This window comes from Vicugna pacos, chromosome 13 (genome assembly GCF_048564905.1).
Source record: "Vicugna pacos chromosome 13, VicPac4, whole genome shotgun sequence".
NCBI lineage: Eukaryota > Metazoa > Chordata > Mammalia > Artiodactyla > Camelidae > Vicugna > Vicugna pacos.
In genome coordinates, this window is record NC_132999.1 from 22,024,974 (window position 1) to 22,046,578 (window position 21,605).

General features: G+C 42.8%; 1 protein-coding gene and 1 long non-coding RNA gene across 2 annotated transcripts in view; one reads left to right on the forward strand and one right to left on the reverse strand.

Annotated features, from left to right (window-relative positions):
- Positions 1 to 1,346: 1,346 nt before the first annotated feature.
- Positions 1,347 to 21,605, reverse strand: part of NFIA (nuclear factor I A) — a 167,028-nt gene continuing 146,769 nt past the window's right edge. Inside the window, exon 9 of the mRNA XM_072974322.1 lies at positions 1,347 to 8,737. Coding sequence (XP_072830423.1) covers positions 8,720 to 8,737 — 18 coding nt within the window. The 3' untranslated portion in view covers positions 1,347 to 8,719. The remainder of the gene's footprint in view (positions 8,738 to 21,605) is intronic.
- LOC116283112 (uncharacterized) lies at positions 13,410 to 16,883 on the forward strand. Its single transcript, XR_012079635.1, has 3 exons — positions 13,410 to 13,438; positions 13,887 to 14,116; positions 16,230 to 16,883. It is a non-coding gene; the product is annotated as an uncharacterized lncRNA (long non-coding RNA).

Sequence of the window (21,605 nt, forward strand, 5' to 3'; positions counted from 1 at the left end):
GGCTCTTTGTACCTGCTGCTCCTTCTGCCCAGAACATTCTGCCCCCTCCTCATCCCCTTTGCCCCTTTGTTAATTCTGTCTTACCAGTCTCAGTTGCTTTATAGCACTTGTCACAACTACATGCTGACCTTTGCTGCTGTTTGAATTAATGCTTATTTTTGCCCACTAGGCTGTACACTTCCTAAGAAGAGCTGCCTAGTCTTTACTTACTTACTATTCCCAGCCCCTGGCATAGTCTCTGATACATAATAGGTACTCAAAAACTATTTATTGAATAAATAATTGAGTCAATCTACTGTAGTGATTATAGGATGGAAGTTGGAGCCAGACTTCTTGGGTTCGAACCCTACCTGGCCATTTTTTTTCTTATATGACCTTAGGTAAGTCATTAAGTCTCTCTCTGCCTCAATTTCCTCATTTGTAAAAGGGGGATTGGCAATCATACAGATCTCACAGGGTGCTTGTGAGGAGCAAATGGATTAAGGTATGTGTTTATTTACTTACTGTCTCTGGTCTCCAAGGCCACCCTTCTATATGCTGTTCTGTGGGGCTGGTAGTTTTCTCACGACATTTTCCAGACTCGATTGCCAGATGGCTCTGGTTAGATCTAGCCAATGAGAGAGGCTGGCAGGAGGCTAGGAGTAGGAGGGGAGGGAGAGAAGGGGCGTCCGTCTGGTCTCAGGTCCTGCCCACGACTGGTCAGCCGCAGAGCATGATGCACCCACAGCCTCCAGCTCCCTGCAACTCTCCCAGCACTGGTCCTGCCTTGTCTGCTCAGAAGTACTGTTGGCTGTGTTGGCTGTGTCTTCCTCGGTGGTCCTGGCACCAGCTGCCATCCTCCCCAAGCACTCCCCTCCACCAGCCTCTCAGAGGTCTGAGTCTGAGCTATGTGGTGCCCCCCACCCTCACAGTGACCCTTGTCAGTAAAGATCCAAATACCAGCTGTGTGGGGTCCTCCTTGGAGCTCCCAGGTTCTGGATACTTTTGTTTCCCCAACTCAGGGTGGTGACTCTTCTGCTGGAAGGCCTACTGGACACTTTTCCTGGTTCCTGACTGGACCCTAGCCTGATACAACACCCGAAGCACTGGGAACAGCATCAGGCACACAGTAAGCGCTACGTGAGTGTGAAGGTTTGCATTTGTTGAAGTAGGTAAAAAAGCGAACACTGCCCATCAGAACTCTGTGAGGGGCACTATCTACGTGTCTGACATCCATCAAGGATAACACAAACTTCACGGTGCAGAAAGATGGCTGTCTTCAGGGGAAACGCCGACCCACACCCGTAACGGTCACTGGAACACCCCAACCCGGGCGTAGTTCAAAGCAAATGATGACACAGCTTCCATAGCATTAGCAATTTTTTATTTTTCCTTTTTTTGTTGCATAGGAAATGCAGTACTTGCTTCCAGTAATTGTATTGTAATGTGAGAAGGTGGTAGCACTAATGGTTGAATACAAGAGTTAAACTAATCCACACCAGCTCAAAAAACCTGTGGAGATTTAGTTGAATAAGAATGGACGCCCACAGTGATTCTCAACCAATTACAAATTTTCACAGAACACAGTAAAACTAAAAGGGTAACTATGAGAGTCAATACAAGTACACTAGAGGCACAGCGGGCCCGGCTCATAAAAAACAAGGGTCAAACCAACGTATTAACACGGGGGGTGTTCAGTTTCACAACAGATCTCTCAGCCCTGGACGTGTTTGATCCCCTCCCCCAACGATTCGAAATGAAAAAAAAAAAAACCCAAAAATAAAAAACGGAGGTATCTTAAGGAGACGGATTTCCACGGGTGGTGGGAAAAGCCCCTGATAAGAGGTCAGGGTTGTAGGGGAGGGCGTTGTGCATCTGCCTCTGAAAGCCTCCCTTTAGGATCTCCTAGAATCTGATGACGCTCCAGCTCCCGGTCCCGTTAGTGCCTCAGCGGTGACACGACCAAGTGCCTTCGCAGGGCAGAGAGGCCGGTCCGAGACCGGGGGGAAGAGCGGCTCTCTCAACCTCCATCGCAACGCAGCCATTGGCCTTGCGACCTTCGGTTGAGATGTTTTTTAAAAAGTGCTAATTTATAGACTATTACTAAAAAAAGAAAAAAGTAAAAAGTAAAAAGATAAGAACAACACAAAGAGAATCAAAGAGGGGACAAAGCTACTGTCATTTCAAGAAGCTGGGCATAAAAACAGCAGGAAAAGCAGCCCAATTCATTGGACCCCCGTCTGTCCTTGACACAACTACGGAGAAACGCAAGTTCCCATCGCACGCCCCGGGGAGCACGTTCCACCGCGAAGGCGCTCCGCTTGGATTAGAGGCGGTACTTCCACTATATCCTCTCGTGGTCCATACTTTGGAAATTATGTTTTTTGAATTAAGTAGCAACAGCATTTCCCTCAGGGGGGGATCTCAGGATGCCTGGCACACAGGCGAGGTCCTGCCCCCCGCAAGATGCTGCCTCCCCGTTGTCATGCTCAATCACAGGTGGTCCCCCTTATCTTTCTGAGCATTCCTGGTATCTGCTCCCCATTTCCCCATCCCCCTTAATTTGATTATGTCACCCTGTGGGGCAGAAAAGGCAAATGATGCTGGCTTAGGAAAAGAAAATGAGATGAAACATTTAATTTGGGAAGCAAGTAATTTCAAATTTAGAACCCCCTAAAATTATATTTTAAAAAATCCCGTGTTAATAGCCAATTTCTTTTTCTTATGAATCGGGCCCAAAGTTTGTACAGAGTTTTATCTTTGAAGAAAATATTGCAACTGTGCATGAAACTAAATAGCCACGTGATTTCGTAAAGATTTTTTTTTTCATTTTTTTTCTCTTTTACTATGAGGAAGTCTGGTGTGAAGACGGATCAAGCATGGGTACCTGGCTGAACATTGTCCATTAAGAAAACGCTAGAGGGTCAGCAAAGCTTCAGTCGAGGGTGAAGGGAAACGCCCCTCACTTGGAAAGGTTCTCAGTGTCTTCGGAGCAGAGTTCTTGAAATTTAAATGGTCGTTTTGAGACAAAAGTCTTGCCAGGGACTGATTTCTGAAATCAAACACCCATGCTTGTCCCCTAGAAAAAGAAAACAAAAAACAAAAACGAAAACAAAAACACAAGTAATACTGAATTTAAGTAAATGTATACCTCCAAAATACTGAAAACAGCCGAAATCAAGAAAGACAGAATTTGCGTTCCTCAGTGAAATACCTTTAAACCTAGCTGACAAGAACCAAGTCAGAAAAAAAGACTAACATAATTTTGAGTAATATTCATACAGTTCACTAAGCATTATGGAATCGCATGCATTAATATTGTACGGTTATTTTACATCACCTATACCAGAAGGTCCTGACTGACAGACAGCGAAGGCTACCGGTGTAGAAAAATCTTACTTCAGAAGAGCAATATAATACAGATTTCACAGGCACTACATTTTAATATATCAGGTATTATGCTGGTTTTCTTATAATTCTTTCTGTCCTAAAGCTGGCATTATAACAATGACCAAAAAGGCAAGGATTGAAGTAAACGGAAAGAAGATACCAAAGTTGATATAGTTTTTTTTTTCTTCGGATAGATTAGTGCATAGTTCTCATGCAGATAAACACTGCTATGCATTTACACTGTTGGAAAGCAGAGTGAATTGAGCCCAAGTTGTCACATTTGTGTAAATCATTTTGTCAGCCTGTAATAGCACCATGTAATGGATTTGCATTAAACATTAAATTGATTTCAGAATTGGTGACACAGTATTCACTACAGTTAAGTGCTATGGAATAGCTTCAATGTTACCTGCTATATATCAAAGCAATTTTCATCCCACTGCTTTTTTTATTGGAAAAAATAAAAGGAAAACATACACGACACTAATTAGACGAATGCACAGCCTTGGACGTGGAAAAGGCAGAGCGGGGTTTACTGTCAAACAGTAAATACATGCATTGACTTCAGGACGAAATTGGCCTTGGAAGTGGATTTGAACGGAAGCTGCGCCGGCGGGCCGGGCAGCCTCATGAGACTGTCTGTGACTTACGACAGATCTCGGGGGGTGGGGGGTGAGGTGCCACTGAAGCTCTCCTTACATTACCATGCCAGTTGTGTTTTAAACTTGTTCTGTGGAGGCCTGCTACCAGGAAAAGAAGAAAGAAGGAAAGAAAGAGAGAAAGAGAAGAGAGAGAGGGAGACCACCACCAACTAGGAACAAAAAGGTATTTCCAGAGACATGATGCCAAGGGCGTGAAGCGCCATTCTTAGAAACCCCTCCCCCCAAGAAAAATATCATGAGGAAAAAAATTTGTTTTCTTAATCCAGATTTCATAAATACTTTATGACACCGCAACTACAGAGTTCAAAGCCTATGAGGATAAGGGTTTGCAAAGTGAGGGACAAACTTTTTGAGATGGGTCTCGCATCTTGCGGTGGGCTCCCTGAATCCCATGCCCCTGGGACATTTGGGTTCCTTTGCACTTCGACTGTCAGAGTGTGATGCCTACAAGCTTTGGGAAGGGGACCTCGGGTTCCCGGAGCCCAGGCCTGACTGCGGGGTGGGGGTTGGGGGGGAGGAGCTGACACTGAGTAACTGTCATGCCAGGGTGCGAAGAAACAGAACAGTTAGTTCGAATCTCAAAGGAAAGAAAAAGGCCCTGGGATGGGGAGAGTGGCACTGGGGAGAGGGCCTCTGCCCACGAGTGATCAGACAAGGAGCGTTTTAGTGGCAGGGGGACAGGCCAGAAAAAAGAAGTATACAGAAAAATGATATGATTTAGTGTTTGTGCCTCTGACTTCAGTTCCCAAAGGGGGAAAACATGGAGAGTTATCTGAGGGACTTATCTTTGCCAATATTGTTAATGCCATTTGATGGGAGAGGAGAAAGTTCAAACGTGTCTCAGAATCAAGGGCTGGGCCTTCAAACACGGACGGCCTCCGTCTGTCAGTCTACACACCCCGGGTAGCAAAGTCTTCCTTACACATCTTCGCTTGACTTCGAGTCTAAAAAGGTTAAACACTCGTATTGTTGGTGTTTCTTTTTTTCCTGCTTGATCATAACTGAACTACAGTTTCCTGCTGCTTTCTGGACAATGAAACATGAACAAAAATATAACTTAGTGTGTTTAATACTTAACCCCTGTTCGTTATCACCCTAGACTGCCTCCCTAATGTTTTAAAGCCTTTAAAACATTTTTTTTCCTGCAAATCTGTTCAGAGTTCCCTAATTTTAGCTTTATCAACTTAATACAACAAAATACCTTCAAAAATACAGCATACCTGTAACGTCCATTTACAATGGTTTTTCAGTAGACCTATACTTCTCAAGCATAGGAATATGCTATACCATTGAGAGAAAAAAAAATAACTGTATTTAAATACTTACAAAAAAAAAAAAAGGAAACAGGAAAGTTTTAAACTTAAATCCAGTTCCCAAAGGGAGGGAGGGGTGGGAAAGAAAGAAAAGCCATTCTATGAACGCTGCCTTTATAATGAACAATCAGAAATTTCACTAGGCTAATTTGACAGAAATTTTTTCCTCATTTAAACAACATTACAAAAGTCCTGCATTATAAAATAGGGTAGAATAAATCAGTGTAATCAATAAAACTATACAACAATACAAATTACATATCTTCTGAGTGGGCAGTTAATCTCTCTCTTTGCAGTCATGACTACAACATGCTCACTAAAAACAACTAAAACTGCCCAAACTATTGCTTAGTTTGTTTTGTTTTAAAAAAAGGGTGCAATTTTCTCGTATATACAACCAATTTACTGGTAATACCTTGGCTTATCGCAAGGTTCTGACAAAATGTTTGTCTAGGCTTTTTTCCCTTCACTGTGAAGCACTGAAAGCTGCTATTTTTTTTTCTTTTTTTTTTCTTTTTTCTTTTTTTAGTGCACATATGTCATAATAAAGTAATGCCCAGCTAAGTGCTATAGGGGAAGGCAAAGTATGCTGGCTGGCTAGAGGAAGTGACACCATATACTGACAATCACACCATACAACAGCGCCAAACGACTATTCAACCACTTATCAGACACATATGAAAATCCAAAATGTTTTATTTTATTTTTTTTTCCTTAAATAGAGAGAACCAGTAAACAATTTTCAGAACTTGGAAGTTTAAAAACGTGCATATAAAAATGGGCATTATATACTTTGTATTGAATGTGGATTGACTGCAGTCTGCTAAGAAAAATGGGGTGTGGGAGCTGAAGAAAAGGGAAGTTGTCTTTTTTTTTTTTTTAAGGCTTGCTTGTGAAAGGAACAGTTGTAAAAACAAAATTGCTTGAAGCAGGGTCAGCTTAGTGCTTCACAGTTTGACTGCTTCTCTAAGAGGAGCCCTTCCTGCGCACGTGCATTCAAAAATCACAAAAAAAAAAGTACAAAGACAGACACCTAAAACACACTGCGTCAAGTGCAGCACCGACTTTGGTCAAATAAAAAAAAATAAAAGAAAAATTAATCATCGCTAAGCTTTTCTACACGATATAAGCAGGTATTGCATATTTTCATATATCTGGGGGAGGGGGGAATAAAGGAAGACTCCAAATAAATCGTAAAATGCAGCAACATCCAAAATACTGATATTCTAAGCATCTATAGATCTCAGAATAGCACTGCCACTGACCACAGAGGACAATAAAGACTACTCCTATCTGCGGAACAACTAACTCTCTATTTAGTTCTAGATGTTGAAACTGACGATGGCTGACATAAAAGTCACATTTACAAAAAGTGTCTCCAAATGCTTGACTAGGGAAAAACCCCTTTCAATAGAGGAGCATGTGCAACAATTCCACAAATAATCGCTATCCAGGGCAAGGCACATTGATATGGAATTTTTTGTTTTCGTGCAAATTAAGGAAAAAAAACAAAACAAAACAACATTGTTTCGGGGGGAGAAAGATGAGGAGCAAAGTGTCTTCCCAAGAATTTCAGTTACTTGATTGTATAGGACAGTAGTAGAACCCTTCTGAAGGGCTGAAAAACATAGTTTAAAGGCAAGTGCCTAGAGGAGGGATTACAATATTGTGTCTTAATGCACTCTACTTTATCCTACGTTAACTATATAAAAATTAGTTACTAACACTAGAACATGCAGAGACTTTCTCTGATCAGCAGGGCTTGCCAACCAGAACGTATATATATGTATAGTATAGGAAACCTTCTTGAAGTTGCATGGGAAGCAAAGGGGTGCTTCGCTGTCTGGTAGAAAAATCACTTGCACTTTTTTTTGTTGTTTTTTTGTTTGCTTTTTGTGGTTTTTTTTGTTTTTTTGTTTTTTACATAAGATACAGGACATTTGGGGGTGCAAACTTTTTTTTTTCCCTAACAGGTACCCTTGATCTGAATGGGCACCAGCATTTGTGTCAGTATTGGTTTCATGATTATTATTAATATTATTTTCCCATAGCCCAGGTCAGGGGCGCAAAGGTCTTTAAAATTTCTGGACAATCTCTGGTACAATGAAGTGTCTGATAACTGATAAATCCTGTGTTGCCGGATACATGTAAAATTTTTCAGAATTGGCATAATCCATTATTGTGACTTCTAGCTTATAAAATTAACAGATACCATGATTTCATTTTAGTTATGTGCTTTGATAACAGAAAATAATTAATTAGCATTTAATGTAGTTAACATATTGTGGTAAAAGCACCATTAGATTTGTTTTTTTGTTTTTTTTTTTTAAATTTTCCTTCAGTTTTTAAAGGGATACAAGTTTAACAATAAAAAACATAAAAAGCAAAAATAGCTCCCCTTTTTCTTGCAAGGCTGTTTTTTACCCCAATAATTTAGAGTCCTGGGGTGGAAGGACTTGAAAAACAAAAATAGAATTTTCAACAATCTCTATCTTACAAAGATATTTAGCTATCCAATGAAATTGCACTTTACTCAATTCAAAATTCGATTGTTTTGATTGATTCCTGTCAGTTTCTGTCAAAACAGACCATCTTCCCCATTTCCAAGTGAATTTGTGTGTCATTGTTGAAATTGTTGAAAAAATGTTTGTTTTTTTTTTAATGTAAGTGCAGCATTTCAAAACTTTTAAAAAACTGAATAGTAGTAGTAGTAGTTTGCCATTTTTGGAATTGTTCTGCAACGTGAGTGGATTCACTGTCCTTGCGGGCCACGTGATATATTTAACTGCTGACTGCTGAACCAAACTAAACCAAAAGAAAAAAATAAAAAAGGAACATAACTGCATTTTCCTTTTCCAATATGTTACAGAAAAACATTGCCCTTTGACTGTCCCGTAAGTTATATATTGCAGATCTCAGCTACTACAAAAGATTTAGTTCTCCATGTGCCTCCTGATTGCTCAAGGAGGCTCACACCTGTGTGGGTAAATTCATGAAATACTGTGAAACAGCCAGGCTCTGTAAGGAAAGTGTGTTACAACGGGAAGTTAGTGAGCAAGGGTAGACCTTCTCCAGCCGCATCACCTAATGCTCACGCTACCACGGAAACACTTCAAATGTTACAAAGCCCAACCATTTCCAGCACCATATGAGAAAATTACAACTGTCCCTAAAGTATTAAAAAAAAAAATCCCAAAAGGTTATGGCCTTTGCTGTTGGACCATAATGCTTGCTGTTTCCATGTACAAGTTGATTTGATTCTCCCCTTCCAGTGACAGTGAAGTTGTAACCGCGCTGGGTTGAGGATGCGTCCATGTTACAGAGTTGAGAAGGGGTCAGGTGGTCTGTCTGGTGGATGGTGGGACGCTGCGACTTTTATCCCAGGTACCAGGACTGGAAGACAAAAGGAAAAGTGCAATTAGAGGTACAATTTGGAAAATAACGTACTTTAAAAGTTGCCCTTCCAACTGTGAGATCAAGATCCACGTTAGCGGGGAAGAGGGGATTCGCTGGGGAAAGTAAAGGAATGACAAACAGTAAATCTTGAGATGCCGAAACGGATCTTACATCTCTGGAATTGAAATTCACCTTCTTTGTTGGAGTTTGCCAATGTTCTGAGCGTGTCTTACAAAATAAAGCATTAAAGTCCATTTGAAATACGTATACGGGTTTTGCAGTCTGGTGAGGGCAGCAGGAAGGTTGATCCCCTGGTGTTTTTATCTTTTTTAAATTTTTTATTGAAGTGTAGTTGATGATCACCTGTTTTTGGTTTTTTTTTTGTATTAAGTCGTCAGCGCCTAGCACAGTGCCTGGAATAGAAGCATCTCAGCAAGAGTTGAGTGAATGGAGGATGGGTGAGGGGAGAGGTTTTGTGTGGTGATAAATGTCTTCTCTGATGAGTTTCACAACATCTCCTGTCACTGCAACGTGCTCTCCACAGGTGCTCAGCAGTGATGTAAGAGTAAGTAGAGCTGAAGGAGAAAAACTGCTGGACCAAGAGTCCTGGGGGACTCTGGACAAGTCACAGCATCTCTCTTACACTCAGTGTGCACGAGGTAGATTTTATGACGTAAAATGTTCCTGTCAGCTCGGTATTTCTAAAATATTGTTTTCCAAAATGACATAGAATAATCAAGTACCAAGATTTCACCCTACTAGCTACTGTGAGGCCCAAAGGAAAAAAATGAGGCCATCTACATAGCCCTTGTTCATGCTTTTGCTCATTCGACATTTGTTTAGAGCCTTCCATGTACTTGCTCGGCCCAGTGACCAGTTACCTTTTCTTCTCATAAATCCTTAAGTGATTAGCTTTGGGCAACAGCCTGGTGATAGATCACTTTATTCACTGGCCCTTTTTTCTCTGTTAGCTAAAATAAGTGACCAATTATGGGTCTAACATCAGAGTCAGTTTCTCAGGTAAAATTAAAAAAGTACGTGGCTTTTGCCAATGTTTCTCCAGAGACACCCTGTCAAATTCACCACATTTATCATTATTCACATTAAAATCATCAGCCTCTAGCAGAAGAGAATGGTTCCGAAATCTCTGAGCTGACAGCATCAGAAAGGATTACATTTGGGTTGATTCGGCCAGATGAAGGCTTGTCCATGTCCGAGAGATTCAATGAGGTATGTAAGGCAAGGACTCGTTTGGTCCCAGGGATGAATGGCCAAGTGAGGGTTACATGGAGGCTGGGATAAGATTTCCTGGTCACACAAGCTACCTTTGATTTTCAGAGGACTCGGAAAAAAAAAAAAAAAAAAAAAAACCTAACCCTGAACCGAAAAACTACTCATCCTGTCTACTTTTAGATGTTATTCTTTGACCACATGCTTTGAGGAACACAATAAAGCCTCTTGTGTCCTGAAAGGAAATCATCCTGGCAAATACACAAGGCCCAAATCGAACTGGACAAAAGAAAGAAGAGGTGGGGTGGGGTGAGAGGGAAGCGGACTCGGAACCGTGTCGCATAGCTGACTTGGATCCCGGATCCGAGGCAGAGCTGTGCTCTCTAACGAAACAGCCTGGAACTCTGGGTGCGGCAAAGAACGCTTGCAATGTCTGTTCTCACACTTTCGAAGTCAGTTGTGAAATTCCAGGCTTCTTAAATCTTACACTGCGTCACCGTCGTTCTAGAAGCGAGCGCCTGGGACCCAGCGAGTCAGCAGGGGGAGCAGTTTTCCACACCACACTTGCTGGACACAACCTCAGTGCACTACAAAAATCTGCAGTGCCTCTACACTCCTCTTAAAAAGAAAAAAGGGGGGAAAAAGTTTCTTCACACATCTTACTATTCAGTGTGTGCCTTGCCGACAAGGTTACCCCAGAGCAGCGCTGTAATCCTTCACTGAAATAGGCTTTATTGATTGCTCTGGTCTATTGTTCTCTTTTCAAGTCCCCCAAGTTCAAGTTCATCCTGGTGTTACATCATGTCTGGTTGCTACGAGCAACCAGACAGACCCAGACGTGACTATCATTAGCAAGAAACCCTCCGCTCTCCTCCCACCAACCTTCCAGTGGCTCTGACGTAGCAGGCCCACTGCAAACACATTGAAGTATTTATTCTGCCTAATTTATGACCTACACAGCAAGCAAGACCCCCACTCCAAAAACCAACACTGTTGTATATTTAATTAATCTGTCTTTCTTGGGCACTTGGGAAAGTTAGACAAAGGACTAATTATTGTGTTTCACTCTCCACACTTTTCTTTTTTTTGGGGGGGTGTGTGAATATTTGCATGGGAAAGAAAACTACAAGGCCCAGCATTGCCCCCCCCTTTTCTTTTTGCCCTATTGACATTTCATGAAATACTTTAGCTGCTTAAGGGAATTAGAAAAAAAAATGCGATGTGAATGTTACTCCTTCTGAGTTGGTATTCAGTAACACAAATCAACTCATGACATGTTTAAATTTAAATGCTAACCACACACTCTCAGAGTTACTTTAAAGGTTAGTTTTTAATCAATAGAAGTTGCTGACTCCGGGTTTTTGAGCTGCGCACTGGGCTTTTGTCTAACGTTAAAGCTTTCAAACTTTTTTTTCCCTTGAGATGATTTTAGCAATGATTTGCAGACACAGAAGGCTATTGTGCTCTGACCAGCAACATGTCACTAGAGGAGCGAGTTGTCCTGGGGTGGGGTGTCAATATGACTCCTGAAGGCCTGGGTTGGGGGTCTTTAATAACCCGTGAAAAAAGCTTAATTAACCCTTTCAGGCCCAAACCAAAACCTATTCTTAAACTTTTTCACTCCTGTAATTTGACCATTAGTCCTTATTTCAACATAACACTAATCTTCATGACAATTAACCCAGCTACTCGACCAAGGCTTTCCAGGATGGGAAGTCAGCTGGTTAGGGGAACTACACAGGGAATTTTTTTTTTTTTTGGAATGAGGACTCTTTGATTAAATCATTTATTCCTAGAGATGGCAGATAAACAATGATAATACTAAAAAAAAAAAAAAATTCACCCATCCATATCACTGCACGGTTTGTAGCTGAAGAAGCCCCTAATTCTGTTATGATGAGCACGACAGCCACATGTGTGTAAGCCACTCGCTTTCTAAAAACTTCCATGAACTATGAATAACGTCAAATGGACAAGATAATATTTGGAAAAGCCCTTTTTTTTTCTCTTGTGATATTTTCTTATAAAACCTGTTATGCAAACGGTACAAATTTCAAAACATTTTACTTGATGAATAATTCTGGGCATTGTCTTCTTGGGTCATACAAGAAAAATATGAAAGAAATCTGAGATTGTTAAATTGTGGTTGAGGAGCAAATCACTGGGAAAACGTTGCTACATTAAACGAAATTCATTTATGGGGAGTCAAAAAATTATCCTCAGATATTTACTGATATAAGCTTACGTTTCCTATATTTTCTGTCTTCATATTGTATAGCCCTTTAATCTAACCTACTGTATCCAGACGGACTACAAAGGAGTCTCTGTCCCTTATCTGCAGGGAGTTCCAATATTACAGTACAATATAGGACGATGTTATCTTGGTACATTTACATTAAGGAAGTAAACACAGAGCTTTGATCTGTTTTCTCCTTGGGAACTCTCAGCCACGGTTGTTTTGGAGGTCCATAAATCCACACTCCCACAAAGGTTCGAGTTCAGTAAAATTAGTCTGTTACGTTCACAATTTCTACAGTTTGGGAATTGTTGGGAGGGTGGGGGTGGGGTGTGCCGGAAGGGGGGTAATTGTCCTCTCTCAGTGCTCAAGGTGAAACATCAAAAGAAATCTGCAGTCCAGGACCAGAGCTCAGCTTTCCTTTCTCCAGTCAATGAAGAAGTAATCTCATCAGGTTGGAAAGTGCTGACTAAGGATTTAATAAAGTGCCTGCAGATGTGGCGTCTCTAAGGTATTCAACTCATGTAATGCAAAACAGCTCCACACTGAATGTGCTTATAAAATTTCATTTAACCATTGCAGTGCGACTTTTTTTTCCCCTCATCGTTCTCTAAGGAGTTTTATCACACTTCCCGCCCCTTAATTTACAGCTCCGTGAAAGTTCGAATCCCATTCTGCCAGGATTCTGGAATACTCACAGTAGTCAGGTTTTATGAACCATAAACAATATCTATCCGGCTGCATCCTAAGCAGGAAGCCTGCAGTGGTACCTCTGGCAGTGGCCAACTCTTTCCTTTCCTAAGTCGCAGGGAGAGCAATTAGGAAATTGAGGCTATTTCCCCAAAATTTGGTCACGAGGGTGTTTAAGACAAGGCTGATGAAGAAGATTCAACAGTCTTCCTTAACAACGAACATGCTAGTGCGAATAACAACTTTTTCAAAAAGCTTTTAATATACTCTTTCCACTAAGAGGGCAGGATGTATATTTAAGAAACAAAAGGAAATACAAGTCTGTTTGAGATAGCTGTATTTTACTTTAACCAAAAAAAAAAAAGGAGAGGGTGCTGGGGGGGAGTGGGGAGGGCGGAACAGACTGTGACGCAGCAGAATCTGTTTTTCAAATTAAAAAGTTAAACAAAAGGCCTGAAGGGCAAAGTTGAACACTGCGGAAGGAGGTTGTTAATGTGGAATCCAGAACTGGGTGTGACACTCCGTTTTCTTCTCCAGGCAAGGTGGGTTATTTAAGGACATTCCCGCACAGAACACAGAAACAGGCAAATACAGGGAGGCCTCTGCCCCCACTCAGCCAGCAGGCCCCACTCCCCTCTCCTTCCTACTCCATCAGCCCCCAGAGAGGATGTTGCCAACCAATACTGCAAGAGTTGCGGCCAACGTTTTGACTTCTCTCTTGAGGAGATGCTATCTCTGCTGGGTCACACTAATCCAGTCAGTCATTTTTGGCTTCCTGCTCTTGTTTGGACGAGCTAGAGCCCACTGTTTAGCCCAAGTGAGTTGTCTTTGGCAAGTCAGCTAGAAGCCTAGTAGCCTCCCCCAACCCCCTTCCAATACCATGGAGAGGGACAGGGCCCCCGAGCTTCCCACATTAGAATCCACCACTTGGGAGCATTTCTTCCCTCACTTAACAAGCCCTAGCATCCTATGGTGTGCTCTGTGTGCCAGGCTCTGCGGATGTAACGAGGACAACAAACATGGTCCCTGCTCTCGTGAAGTTGTCCTGCAAAAAGAAGGCTCTGGTTTTAGACTTCTGTATCCTTCAAAATACCAGCTACCTGGCTTTTCTCACAGTGGATCTTTAAAAACTGATGTCGACAGATGAGGCTGAGCATCCAATGTCCGACGGACCCAGAACCGAGTCCCACTTCTCCCACTGACTAGCTTTGTGACTCCAGGTAAGCGAGGTCTCTGTCCTCGGGCCCCCAGAGGACTACCGGGAGGGCCATTCTGCATGACATGAGGAACAGCAGTTTCTGACACCGGTTTCTTCTGACAAAGGGGCCATGCTGTACCCAGGTGTCAATTATTGGTATTGCCAGCCACAGGCTTTGATCTCTGCAGTCATTTTTCTCGGCTGATTTTGTTAATTAAAGAAAGCCTGTTTTCAATAATGCTAAACCAAGAGTTGTTTATTGTACAGGAAACTATTAAAACATTAATGGGCCATGATTGGCCCCGCTTACCTTTGTGGCCTTATCTTTTCACTGCTTGTATTCAACACTTGTGCTGTTAAAGTTCTTCCAGATCTCCCAAAGCCAAATGCTTTCTCCCTGCTGGGCCTTGGCACAGGCCGTCCCCCTCTCCTTGGCTTGGCTAACACTCGCTGGTCCTTGTGGTCTCAGATTAGTAGTCCCTTCTTCCCAGGGGTCTTTCTCCAGGTCTTTAGTCCTGGGGTCTACCTCTGTCACAGTCACTGAACTGTAATTACCTGTTTTCTCCCCAAGAAAATGGACTATCTTCTTGCATGTGGCAGCCCCAGTGTCTTGCCTGGTGGCTTAATAAATACTGTTGAATAAAGGAAGGAAGAAATGAGGTGTCTCGAAGGTTCCCAGAGCCTGGTGTCTGTTCCTCCAACAAGGTAGTGAGATGGGTGACTACTGGCATGGCTGTGTCCCATTCATGCTCACGCCCCATGTCCAGGTCTCTCCAAGTGACAGGTGCTCCCCGCAGGGAGACACAGGTCTCCACAAGCTGCCTGGAGCAGTTCCGATTGAAGAGCTATTGTGACGGGCCAACTGTGGCCAACTGCGTCTGTAGCATGTGCAATAGTTTTGTAACATGGACCGCTGCCTACTTACTACGAGCACAGAAGAGTTGTCCAAACCACCACTCCCTGGAGAGTGACCGTGTTGCTCCCAGCCAAGACCTCTGTTTGGTTCAAACCTCAAGACGGGAAAACACTAATCTTTTTACCCAATAAGCCATCCAGCACCTCCAAACCTTGAGAGTGCATACACAATCCAATTATTCCAACTGCTGTTCCGAAGTCTGACGCTTTCACCGTAGTCCAACTTGCCCAAGTGTCTGCCTCACCACCAAGTAAATTCTTTCTTTTTTGGTCTCCCCCCCCCTTTTTTTAAATCAAGTCATCTTTCACCTCGTGAAACCAAAGACTTCTGAATTAAGAACTGCGCTCTGGCCCCTTACATGTGCCCTGCAGACTTCCCGGAGGGCTGGATGGACAGCGGTAAGAGCAAGAGCACTGGGGTCGGAGTTTACAGAATCCCACCGTTTAACTAGTACACTGTTATGCGCTCAATGATCTTTGGTAAGTAAGCGCTCCTAGGTCTCAGTTTTCGACTACGAGAAATAGAGATGACAGCTTTATCAGTTTTTGTGGGGCCTGAATGCCTGGAGAGCGAGAGGAGTAGGGAAACCCAGAAAGCCAGAGTCGACAGCTTCTCTAACTGTAAAGTGTGTACAGGCCTTAAGGTCCACGTGAGGCCTACGGAGGACCAGTGCCTCTGGAAAGGAATCACTCACCAAGGTAACGTTCTCTTACTTAATGATATAATTTCTTTGTTAAAAGTAGTAGCTGCTTTAGTTCCATTTCTCCAGTTGCAAGAGAAAGTTCTTGAGAAAATAAAAATCTGTCTTTAATTGTGGTATTAAAATCAGAGCAGCGAAACCAACCGCTCAAAAGGAACTGGCTCAAGTTTATGAAAGGCATTTGGGCCCTTGCCTTGCAAGGCTGAACTGCATGCCTTGGAAGCTGGGGGCGAGGGGGAGAGGGGACGGGGTGGGGCGGGAGGGAGTAGTCAGGCAACCAAGTGGGACAGAAACAATCCTATTTTGGGTTTTGTTAGCGAATGGCATACTACATAGATCAGAGACTTCTTATAAAATACAAACCCCCACTGTACACAAAGCACAGGAAAATGTGAGGAAAAAAGGGAAAAACGAAAAGCAGCTTAGGGTGTGTTAACGCTGCCATTCTGTCAGCTTAAAGAGTATTTTATGCTTGATCAACAGCTCTTTTTTATTGTGCTTTTCTTTCATTCATTCAAGACATCAAAGCCGGGCACCACCAGTGTACCTGCCCTTCTGGAGTCGCTTGTGAGGGGGTTCTAATGAAGCACGACTCTGGGAGCCGGAGACCCCCGTGGACACGGCAGTTCAAAGGGAATATTTCAACAATGATTACATTTTGTAAATCTTTTTATGAAAGAGACAGCTTATTTCCTGCTTTTTCATGAAAAATAGATTCTATCCATTAAAGTGAGCCCGCACCACGGAAGCTGCTTTTGAGATCTGAGGTGCAGCGTGGGGATTAAGAGGACAAGGACCCAATGAAATCGTCCAGAGTTCCTACCTATTTGGCCGTGATGGCACTGCCAAATGTTCTGGGTGGAGCCAAGACGGTGCACCGGGCGGCTCGGCCACGGAAAATGCGGTGACAACGGTGTTTTGCCACTGATTTTTTTCACCTAAGGCCCTGTTGTCTATTACTTGTTCTTTTTAACTTTTTTGATTCCACTAAGTCCAACCAAATATCAGAAGGCATCAGGCAACCCCTTCTACTGTACAAAAGCAAGATGAAAGATTTTAGAGTTACAGATCCATCAAATGCTGTGTTTCCATGCTCTGAAATGAGACGGCCCCTTTTCCATATGGGAAATTAGCCATAAAAAAAAAAAAAGCTAGTTCTGGTCTGAAGATACAATACAGGCTTTATTACGGGCTACATGTCTGCCCCAAAGGCAAAAATAAAGAAGGCAGCCTGGCCCTTTGTAATTTCTGATTTTCGACATTAAAATAATCTTTCCCCAAGTCTGTCTTTCTTTTCTTTTCTTTATTTTTGGCGGCGGGGAGCGTGGAGGAGCAGGAGCAGGGCAGGAAGAGAATGTGACTTCCTGGGGGGCTATGAAATGAAAAAAAGTATGTTTTCTACACATCAGATTCCAATTTTAATTAAATGCCTGTTGTCTAACAAGTACTGACCGTCACACTTAGGGCTGGCCCAACGGTGGCCCAGGGAGGTAACCTTTCTGGTTTAAAAGGAGAGGCGTGAGAGTGGAGGTCGGGGCTCAGCAGAGCGTGGCCACATTACAATAATCAGGCCACTGAGTGCTTCCCAGTCCTGGCTCTTCCCCCAAAGCTGAGCAGCTCTTCCCAAACATGACTCAGGTTCACAGTCAATCTATCACGTCAATTTAACATTCCGATTGTGCAGGCAGATAAGGTCGAGTAAGGGAAAATAACACTGAAAAGTCCAGTGATTTAAAAAACCCTCCCAGAGACATCTTGCAAGAGAATGACAGAAGATCTGCTATTTGCCAGAAACAAACTCCCAAACGAACCTTTTCAGCCAAGGAGCCCTTTAGGCGCTGGATGGCACTGGCCACCTGTGCACATCCCAACCCCTGCTGCTGCCTCCTTGCTTGGCCCGAGCACAGGTCTTTGCTTCTCACCCCTTTCATCCTCCTCTGTTCACTGTCCAGGGTCCTCCCTCCTTGACTGTTCCAGCCCCGTCTCCTGCCTCCTCCTGCCCCTCCAGTCTGTCTCTCCCGCTCCCTCTCCACCTGTGTTTGAGCCCCGTCAGGAATGAGGGCAGACCTCTACTCTCTCAAAGGCTGCACAAACCAGCAGCCCCCCTACTCCATTCATGGATGAAGAAAGGAAGGAAGAGGGCACACTCAACTGCAAACACAGCCGGCCCGGCTGGCAGCTGGGACGGAGGCTGCTGCAGTGAGCCAGAGAAATGAGGAGGCGCAGAGGCGGACTCCGGACAGAATGTGGAGGCGGCTGCAACATCTCAGTTCTCAGGCTCAGGAGAGAAGAGAGCCAGCACAGAGTGAGATGCAGCTCGGCATCGGACTGTGAGTCGGGGCCCAGGTTCGAGTCTCAGCTCCGTCACCGGCTGCCCTGTGACTCAGGCCGCTCTGATTACATGACAAAGATCCCATCCTCATACTTTCACCCTCCAGGAACACCTGCTTTTCAACTTTACGGGCCCAGGAGTCATCTTTTCCTTCTTCACTGTGTAGATGTGATATTGACAGCGATAAAACTGTTCATTTCCCTCACCGAGGGTGGAGTGAGCTTAATCACGGAAAAAGTTGAGACCTGAAGTTTAGTCTGTGTGACTTCAGGTATCCCACTTTACTTAACCGGCCTCAGTATGCCAGTTATTATAATATTATTTATATTATTTGGGGGAGGAAATAGCAAACATAGAGATAAAACTTTGAAACACTAAATGGCATGGTTGCCCTGAGCCCAGTCAAAGCTCTTCTGTGACATCCCCGAAAGCACAAACCAGAGACCAGCAAACAATGCTTTCCTCCTCCTTCTGAAAAATGTGGTAGGATTTAGGGTTTTATGGCAACAAAAGTTGTCTTTGTTAAGACGTGACTTGCAAAACAAACCCACATGGGGGAGTTGGCAGTTTCAAATGACAGTACTTTTTTTTTTTAATGCTGAAACAGCAAATGCTTTTTATGTTCAGATTTATTTCCTTCTAAATTTGTAGATTAAATTTACAACTAAGCAATATTCACTACTACAAACAATTAGACTCTTCCCACATATTTCCAGGGGAGGTGAGTGGAAAGATTCTTGGTGGGGCTGGTGTGGGGAGCTGTGCAAAAGTGAAATCCCAGGGCATTAACAGTCTCTGTCAAGGGTCTTATCAACGATTTGGACATGAAAATAATATATGGGATCAGAGCTCCTTGGCTTCCCTGTCAGGAATCTGTGCTTCTTGAGGAGACATAGTATCATTCTAACCCAGAAAATTTAATTCAGTGCAGCTCACTTTTACCTTTTTAGCAATGACTTTAAAGATGGTGATCTCATAAGCAAAGATTACTAAAGACATATTTACAAATATGTCTTTTAAAAAATCGAGCACGTGAACTACATCACTTGTACTGCGTTCAGATGAATGCTACTCGGTGGTGCTCTCCTAGTAACTCAGATTTAGGAACAAACTCAGAACTCACACACACACACACACACATACACACTGCTAATTTGGAACAGTTTCACACCTCTACTATCACTTTATTATATTTTAATGAAACCAATTACAGATTGGATGACAGTTATATGTTCACTGGGTCTTTAAATATCCTTTTCTCTTGTTAAATCACCATATGGCGAGGAGATCCTATTGCTCCTTTTGCAGGGATGGTGGCAAATTCAAATGTCATGTATTACCTTCACTCTGATTCTGCAATCACAAAACCCTTGCAGGGATGCCACCTTGTGCCATCCTAAAGGTGGTTCAGTTAAAAAAAAAAATACTTGAAGACTTTGCTTTCTTTTAAAGAAGTGAATTGTCTGAACTGAAATACGGTTTCCTGTCCTACCGTGGCAGCTTTCTGCGTTCTCCAGGAACACGTTTACGAGTTCAAGTTCAGGTTTAAACTAAATAAAACACTCCTCAGGAATTTATAACTGAGCCTCATTTACATGCGCTCCCTCTGAACTCTGCCGGCCTCAGGATGCTAGTTTCCAAGGCTTGGGGAAGGAATGTTTTGCAGTGGGAATCTGTACTGCTTTCTCAGGCATTTCAGATCAGAGGCCAGGCAACACGGAGGTTTAGCTAGTATTAAAAGTTTCCTCGGATCTACTATAAAGTCAAAGAAAGGGAGAAAGGAAGACAAGGCTCGGCCAAGAGAACTGGACCTTTTAAATTTTCTGATAAGGCTTTAGAGTTAACACTCCAGTTAAAAAGATTCTAGGCATAGATTCGAGAATTCCATAATCACGATTTCGGACTTCTCTGCAATCATTTTCAACTCTTTGTGGGAAATGGCCGATGTACATTTATTCTCTTCAAATATAAAAACTAGGGTTTGCCTAAACTGCTTTTCTGACTTGAAAAATGCAGTGTAAAAAGTGTCATGAAGATAAATGTCCCCAACCCAGAAGGGACTCCATATCATGTTGATGAAAAAACCAAAGGGATTTCTGAGGTCAAAAAGAGCTCAGGGATTTTCCAACCAATAGAGTTACACTAGAGAGGAAGAAATGGCTATTTCTGGTTTAGAACCAGGAGGAGTTGAAGTAGGGGTTCTGAGATGCTCATAGAAACCAACCTGGAGAGAGCTGGTTTCCTGGCTGAGACTCAACCTCCCTGCTAATAAGCAAGGGTCTAGGAGTTCCAAGAAAGCAGGGATGGTCTTTGTACACAAAAATGGAAGGGGAGCCGGATAAACAGCACTAGGGACTCTGCCTCTCACTTTCTCTCTGAATTTGAGTTTAGCAAGAAGGTGGGTCCAGCAATAACAAAGCAACGCTGCAACACCCGAGGGGTATTCTGTAGCATCTCTGCCCTGGAGCAGCTGTCTCCTGGCAGGTGAGCATACCCGGCAAGACTGAGGGTTGCCCGTGGCATTCCCAGGACCCAGCCTCGGCGGCTGCCTCCCTGCAATGATAGGCGATAAAGTCAGAGAAATAGTTCAAAAGTAAGTGCTGCTCTGGGGGTTTCAGAGAAGAAATGACCTGGCGCAGGGGGGAAGGACGAGTCCATGGCTGATCTGGTCTCAGTCTGTGCCTCTAATTAAGGATACCTTCCTAGCATGGAGGTTGTGAGGATGAAATGAAATGATGTATGAAACTATGAATGTGTTTTGTCTTTTAACTTAAGTTAAACTAAGCTGTTAAACTAGGGTGATGCTTTGTGTGTGTGTGTGTATTCTTTTCTGACATGGGGAAGACAGAAACCTCATCTCTACAGGCTAGTGCCTGTAGCTTCTTGGCCTAATGCAATAATGGGTGGTCGCTTTTCTTGGATAAATACAGTAACAGCATGAGTATGCTGGCTACATCCTCTTTTCTCTCAATCCCTTGAACTTACCCAAGCTCAAATGCTAGAAACATTAAGAACTTTCAAAAATCAAATTAAATGTGAATATGCTTCCAAATAAAACCCTTTGCTATGAACATAGTAAGTTCCTTCTATTGGATAAAGACATGAATAAAAGTAGAATCCACTTAGACGGTATTCTGTAGAAATGAACCATAAAATTCGTTTCTTTGAGGGCAGCAGTTTACTTATAGTGACTGAATGAAATCAGGACTTACAACCCTAAATGTTTCTTAGCCTTTGGCCAGGAAAGATCAACCAATCTGCAGAAAGATAATAATTTGCATATGAGAGAGTTTCAACTACACCATTAGTCACTCAATCCCAAATTACTGAGAATCACGTGTTCTTTCTTTTGTCATACTTAAGTTTCTTTTCTTTCTTTCTCATAAACATCTATCTAATTTTGACTCTTTCTCCACTGTCCTCTGGACTTCTACATTAAGGGCTGCTGTAGGAAACAGATTACACATAACTGCCTTTGTTTATCAAACATAACTGTTATTTTTTTTTTGAAAGTAACTCTGGCAAAATCGTGGATGGGCGAATTTTGAAACTTCAGCGGTTTG